Below are 7,500 nucleotides of genomic sequence, written 5' to 3' on the forward strand. Positions count from 1 at the left end.
CTGAGAACCACTCTCTTCTCTGTGGGGCTGTCTGTACCTCCTGTGATGGAGGGAGGAACTGCAGGAAGAGAGAAAGAAAGAACATATTTACCGTCCAGTGGAAAAAAGAAAAAAAATCAACATGAGAAAAAGGGAGAGAAAGAGAAGGGGAGAGACAGAGAGAGAGAAAGAGAGAAAGAGAGAAAGGGAGAAAGAGATAGAGCATTTGAGATGCGTTAATATATAAGAGCAGAGAACAGACAGAAAACTGACACAGGGAAAAAGAGACAAGTACAAAGTGAACAGAAGAAATAAAAACATACAGAGAGAGAGAGAGAGAGAGAGAGAGAGAGAGGGAGAGAGAGAGAGAGAGAGAGAGAGAGGGAGAGAGAGAGAGGGAGAGAGAGAGAGGGAGAGAGAGAGGGAGAGAGAGAGGGGGGTTGGATATGCAAAGCACTACTGGGGCTTGTACTACGAAGGGAGGTAAAGGTAACTTCTCGTTAAGTTAACTCAGAGTAAGCAGTAAACCTCCTAATAGGAGAACCCTATGGCTTCATTTTCTCAGCAAAACAAAGCCATAAGGCTCTTCTATTAGGAGGTTTATTACTTACTCTGAGGTAATTTAACCAGAAGTTACCTGAATAAGCCAATTACCTAAATTCGTAGTACAGCCCTCGGCACCCTCATTATTGCATTACTGTCCAAACCTCACCGTAAACATCCAGTTTGTAAGACTTGTCCGCGGTGCCGGCCACGCTGCTGACTCTGCATGTGTAATTGCCGACATCAGACACTTGAGCCTTTGGGATCTTCAGGAACTGACCGCGGTCCACGTACTGGGCCTGTCGACTGGAGAGAACCGGCTCCCCGTTCTTAAACCAAGTGACTGTTGGGAAGGGGACGCCCCTGGCTTCACACTCCAGAGTCACCGTGTTTTCCAGCAGAGCCGTCACCTCTGACGTCACGTTACCGCCCTTTATACTGGGAGGCACTGGGAGCCAAGACACAGAGGAAGTAAATATTTTCACAAACATTCAGGCCAAGCTTTTGTTCCAGAAAAAATGTCTCTGAAAATAAGCTGGTGTTTTTTGGATACAGCAGCCAGGGTGTAGAATAGGGATATGTTTGTTGTGGGAAGCTGGAACAACATGAGATAACCAGTAGGTGATCTGTTATTTTTTAACGAGGGGGGGGTGGGGTGGCCCAATGGTCACTGACACCACTCTGTAGAGTATATAGGGGGATGGCAGGTTAACAAGTGAGATATACTTTGGTCATTTTGCTAACAAGGGGGGATAGCAACCCCCCCCCCCCCCCCCATCCCCTTACAAATTGCCTACTGGAGATAACCATGTAGTTGAAGTTACAAACCTAAAAGATACACACTCACCATACACGCTGAGATTGAAGTCTCTGGACTGTTTTCCAGCAGCGTTGGTGACGCTGCACTGGTAACGAGCCTGATCACCAAGACGAGCGCTCTTTATCTTCAGCACCTGACCCCGGTTTGATACCTCAATATTAGGATCACCCAGAAACACCAGTCTGGAATGCACACACACACACACACACACACACACACACACAGCGTGAGTGACAGAGGGAGACAGAAAGAAACTGTTACTATTATTTTTCTGTGATTTTTATCAGGCATTGATCCACGCTTGGTTTAATAAGTGTGTTACGATGGAGACTTACTTCCGGTCTTTGTACCACTGAATTGTGGGAAAGGGCACACCTTCGACCTTGCACTCAAGCGTAACCTCTTGGTTTAGCAGGGCTGAGAGGTCTCGAGATGCTCCTGCCCCGGTGATGCTGGGAGGAACTAACACAGGGAAAAAGAGGAGGGTGAAAGGAATCATATGTTATTTGACATTTGACGGTGCAAATATGCTACTTTAACATTTAATACCACATTGCATGTCATACTTCCTGTCTCTCACTTATAACTAGTAATTGCATAAACAACAACAGAACTGGTATCAAAATGCATTCATAACCATTATTACTGATACATCATAAGCATTATTGATTATTACGATTGATTTTCTTAGTCTCCCATGTTTTATGGACTCACCCAGTACATCCACATAGAAGTCTCTGTCCACACTTCCTGCGACGTTGATGGCGGTGCAGCTGTAGCGTCCAGCCTCCGCGGTCGCTGTTTTGTGTAACCTGAGGGTCTTGCCTTTCTGTAGGATCTGCACGTTACTGCTGGGAATCACCTAGATGGAGCAATAGGAATTACCACCCTGTTTAACACCAACACTCAGTGTCTGTTGCCTTTGAAATTTAGGAGAACTAATGTTACACACATCCAACACCCTGGTCCCAACAATGAGGGGCAGTAGCAGGCATCCATACAGCAGTAAAATGTATTTCATTTATAACCTCTGCATTCCTCGTAAGTGGTGAAGAAATGAGTGGTTATACAACATAAATCAAAAACTCAAAAAGTCGCCAAAAAATCTCCTTAAGTCGCCTGAGATAGATTAAACTGACAATATGAAAAACGCCATGTTCGCACACGGCGATGTCGAAATATGAATAAAACTGGACGCGCGGCCTCAAGCCAGCTGCTGTCCTGTCGTGATTAGAGGTTTCCTCACCCAAACTTTTATGACTCACACTTCATTCTGAAAATGATTCTTATAAAAGAGGGTTTTTTTTTTTTTTTTTTTTTTTTTTTACGAGGGGGCGTTCGTTTTTACGGTGGTTTTCTTGGAGCTCAAACCTTGTGATCATGGTGTACTAATTTATGACTGGTCTCTATGGGTATACTGGAGAAAAAAAATCAGCATTTCTGCCTCACTGTGTCTTATTACGCTTTATTAGTTCATGTATAAATTTATGTTGGTCTTCGGAGACACTTTGGAGACACAAATGGTGTCGTTGTAAGTCAAAGTTGGTTTTGGACAACGGGAAAACTATCAAAAACGGGTTAAGTAAGCAGTCAGCAGTCAGTGATCTGGTAAAAAAACAAGCTGGAAGAGACACGTGATTCTTACATGTAAGTGACTGAAAAACAGAAAAATTCCTGTAATTATTCATGAATGAATGAACAAATTTAAAGAATGGACACCGACCGGAATTCCATCCTTGTACCAGGTAATGACAGGGGCAGGACTTCCTGTGACATCACACACCAGATTGGTGGGCTGGTTCATCACCACGGAGACGTTGGATGGTAACCCGTTGTCACGTACATCAGGTGGCACTGTATTAAAGAAGATGAAAATTGAAAGGCTATAAACGGACCCATTGACCTCATGGTTCTCACACAAATCATTCCACGTGCAAATGCTAGCTATGGCACAGATATTCTTGTCTCAAACGAGAGCTGATAACTACCATTCAAGGGACTGTATCTTCCATGCTAAAACAAATAAAGCTAAAGTTTAGAAGCTACTGAAACCCATAGGGCCTACGCTAACTAGGCAATGCTACGTTGCTAAGACATGTTTAGCTCACCGTTGACTTTGAGCTGGTATTTCTTCTCGGTGGTGCCGGCATCGTTGACGGCCGTACAGACGTACTCTCCGTTGTCCAGTGGGGACACCGAGGCTAAGATGAGCAGAGTCCCGTCCTCCAGGATAGAAATGCCTGGCTCATTCCCTGTCAGCTCCTGACCATTTCTTAACCACTTTATCACAGGCTTAGGAGTGCCTGTGTGTGTGTGTGTGTGTGTGAGAGAGAGAGAGAGAGAGAGAGAGAGAGAGAGAGAAAGACATTCATTATCATTTTAAAAAGAGATGACGAAAACTGTAAACCAGAGTTCCTCATATCCTGGATGTTCTGGATGTCCAGAGTCCCGATGTTTTTTTTTTTTGACTCTTGCCTCAAAATTAGAAAATTGATCAGACAATGCAGTGTTTGATTGAAATTAAAACCCACAGGAGTCTAGACCCCCAGGACCAGTTCTGAGGAATCCCTGCCATAAACCTTCAGTCAACCATCAGTAACGTTCATTCAATACTGTCGTTAAACAACAACCGCATATCCAAGGCCTGATTGGTTGTTACTGTGGGTCTATAATATGTGGGTTGTAAAGTGGGCGGAGACAGACCTTTGGCGGGGCAAGGGAAAGCAATGCGCTGGTTGGCCACTCTCTCCTGCAGGGGACTGTTGAATGGCGGTTCTGACACCTCTACCACGGGAGGCACTGAAAGTGAGGAAAATCATCAGATAGACAATTCATCAGTTACTAATTCCACTTCGATGCTCTCTCCTTGTTTTGCCAAAAGCATGACTTCTCTTTGTTCAACATTTTGTTAAATGCTATCGATAGGGATTAAGAGTCTCACCCTGGACCTGCAGCTGGATGTTAGTTTCATCACGCCCGGCAATGTTGCTGGCCACACACGTGTACACGCCCTCGTCGGTCAACCCCACCCGGCTAACCGTCAAAGTCCCATCGGGGGAGGTGCGATACTGAGCCCCATCCACCAGCAGGGCGGCGCTGTCCTTCAGCCAGGTGACAGAAGGTTCCGGAACCCCCTGGGCCACACATGGCAGGTCAATGGGATGATCCACCTGTACCTTCATCACTCGAGGACCTGGACGGATACTGGGCGGAACTGTGGAGAAGACGGATCATAAATCAAACGCTAATTCTGAACAAAATTTAAAAATTCCATTCCGCTGTGAAACTGCTTAATTACAAGGGTGACTGCAAAAGAGTGTTTCACAAACTTTAAAATATCGCTGTCCTTTCTGATGTCATTAGGGACTACAAACCTCTTCCCGTCACCATTATGCTCCCATATAACCTGTTCTATAACAAATAACAATTTTTCACAACATTAAAATTTAATGAGATTCTTTACACGGGCTCCCACGTGTGTACTTCGCACAGCCTCAGTGTGTGAGTTTGTCCATAAGAATGTGTTTTTCCCTTCACCCTGTTCGCCCTGGCACCTGAGGCTAAGAGAGTAACAAAAGGAACCATTTCTCATTAACGTTGACAATCTGACTCTATGTTTTTTTTTTTTTTTTACCTCAGAGAGACATCTCTCACAGATGAGATGATTGCTATTCTGTATGAAGCTAAACACACAGTATTCTCAGCGCTGTTTAATCTTACTGCGTGGATTAAAAAGAACCTGCTTTACAGGTCCCCCAATAACTATAATCTCAGATTCAAATGACTGTAGCTTAATTGCTGTCTATAAAAACGTCCAGTGCTCTTGAGGGGAACGTAAGTCTGAGTGTGAAGAGAGAGGTTTACGCTCACGTGCTGCCGTGGCTTTGTTTCAGCTTGTTCTGGGAGTTTAAAAGCTTTCTCACAGCCTAATTAATTTCTCCTGAGTGTCTTCTGGATTCAGCGCAGGGGCTTACGAAAGCTGAGCAGCCAAGCAAACCAGCCAAAACCATTCACGATCTCTTCGGCGCACTTCCCAAAGGTGAACGAGAAATCTGATTATCTTCAATCAACATTAACTCTCTGCAGTCTAGCTCAGAATATCTGTTCTGCTCTACAATGAAGTAGTTCATTGCCTCTTCTAAAGAGTCTCTGCGCCAGCCTTAAACATAAAATGTTTTATATGCCAAAGACTCTTTAAAAAAAAAAACAACAACATTCTGTCTTGCACATATAGTAACGTTTTGCAGAGCGGCAGTGCCCCGTCTGGCTTTGCTGCAGTGTTTTCTGAAGGTAGCAGTCTAGGTGAACAACAGTCATGAGACTAATGAAAGCGTGAGTGAAAAAGATCTGAGGAGAAGCAGTCTTTCTAATGTAAGACTGCTGGGTAATTCACAGCAGATGAACGGGACCCAGATTCATCTCCGTCGAACGCGCCTCTCCACCAAACACAGCTGTTCTGTGAAGGGCGTACACTGCTGGGATCAGCCAGAGGAGAACAGTTAGGGATTCCCATTTGGGTGTATGGAAAAAGTCCCAAATGTGAAACTTTATACATAAATGTACTCTAACACATAGGTGCATTGTTCTTAAATTCAATTTCGCTGTCGATGTGGGCATATGTCTTTCATTTTCTGCAAGCCTCCAACGCATCATGATGAAACTCGGAGCAACATGCGAAGACATCATTAATGAAATGTCTAGATCACGAAAGCATACACCCCTTAACATATTAAAACGACTGTCCTCTCTTTTTACATGGATTATCTTGAGTGTTCAGCGTTATTTATCAAATACTGTATGGATTATACAATTTGCCTGTCAGGTGATCACTCATCCAATGTCTTTACACACTACGGCTCTAGAATGTAAGCTCCTGAACTACATACAGAGAGCAGCAACCGCTGATGTAAGTCAAGGTAACTGTCACTGTGGGATTTACCATGCACGCTGAGTTTGACTGCCTGAGAGAAGTTTCCGGCAATGTTTGTGGCCACACACAGGTACATGCCAGCGTCAGACACACGGGTCTCCAGAATCTTCATAGAGCCAGAGGGCAGCTGTGTGTGTCTGTGGCAGAAAAGGATGCAGACTGAAACATGAATCAACGCAAACACACACACACACACACACACACTCACACATGCACGCACGCACACACACACACACAGGCAGGCACACACACGTACATACACACGCACATGCACACACACGCGCGTGCACACGCACGCGCACACACACGCGCACACAGACAGACAAACACGTGCACACACACTCACAGGCACACACAGACACACTCTGTCCCGCTTGCATAATTGCATCTAATCTCCTCTCTCATAGCGAGTTAAAAGAGAATTTGATTGCTGGGTAATTTTAATCAGACCACAATCCCTCTAGCCTTGAGGCCGCACTGGAAATTCCACAGCAAAAATAAACAAAGGGATTAAGAGTTACCTTTGTAGTCCACCTGCTGTACACGTTATGTTTTATATATGTGTGTGTGTGTGTGTGTGTGTGTGTGTGTGTATCTGTGATTTATTTTTGTTCACCACTGTATGAGTATATTTCTATTTGTGCTTCTAGTTTTGTTGGGGTATTATTATGACTAGGGTGACGTTACTAAACTACAGTTACAGTAAAATGGAGAGAGAAGGAGGGAGAGACAGAATTGGGGATATAGACAGGAAGGCAGAGGGGGCTGTTACCTGGGGGAGAAAGGCGATATGAGTTGTCTCTCTTTGGCCCAGGTGATGGTGGGAGGGGGGACACTCTGGACCTCACACGGCAGGATGATGTCATCACCAACGGTCACTGACACCTCCACTGGGTCTAGCACAGTGCCCTGCCCACTGACGCCTGCTCCACTCAGTCTGGGCCTCACTGCGTATGCACGCATGAACACACACACACAAACCCACACACACACGCGTGCACACACACACACACACACACACACGCAAAAGCAAACTACCTCAGTGAAGGATGAAGTAGACAACTCAGAACACAGAGCTGACCAAAAACAGTATTGAATGTGGTGAAGAAACAGATGATAAGGCAGAGAAACGGACAATTTTGGGCAGAGTTGACAGAGCAGTTCTAGAGTCTATCGGTCTACAACCAAAACCCGACATATGGCACCCAGCTGAGAACAGCACAGACAG

The 7,500-nt window shown here is 45.0% G+C and overlaps 1 protein-coding gene across 1 annotated transcript in view; it reads right to left on the bottom strand.

Annotated features, from left to right (window-relative positions):
• The window catches only part of hmcn1 (hemicentin 1), a 96,568-nt gene that overhangs the window by 40,410 nt on the left and 48,658 nt on the right, over positions 1-7,500 (bottom strand). The window contains exons 22-32 of the mRNA XM_030770868.1: positions 7,045-7,219; positions 6,282-6,409; positions 4,284-4,556; positions 4,046-4,141; positions 3,451-3,645; positions 3,066-3,196; positions 2,057-2,204; positions 1,678-1,804; positions 1,370-1,524; positions 692-970; positions 1-58 (exon numbers count right to left, since the gene is read on the bottom strand). The exon at positions 1-58 is cut by the window's left edge and continues 224 nt beyond it. Of these exons, the coding sequence (XP_030626728.1) occupies positions 1-58; positions 692-970; positions 1,370-1,524; positions 1,678-1,804; positions 2,057-2,204; positions 3,066-3,196; positions 3,451-3,645; positions 4,046-4,141; positions 4,284-4,556; positions 6,282-6,409; positions 7,045-7,219 (1,765 nt within the window). The remainder of the gene's footprint in view (positions 59-691; positions 971-1,369; positions 1,525-1,677; positions 1,805-2,056; positions 2,205-3,065; positions 3,197-3,450; positions 3,646-4,045; positions 4,142-4,283; positions 4,557-6,281; positions 6,410-7,044; positions 7,220-7,500) is intronic.

Source organism: Chanos chanos, chromosome 4 (assembly GCF_902362185.1).
Source record: "Chanos chanos chromosome 4, fChaCha1.1, whole genome shotgun sequence".
NCBI lineage: Eukaryota > Metazoa > Chordata > Actinopteri > Gonorynchiformes > Chanidae > Chanos > Chanos chanos.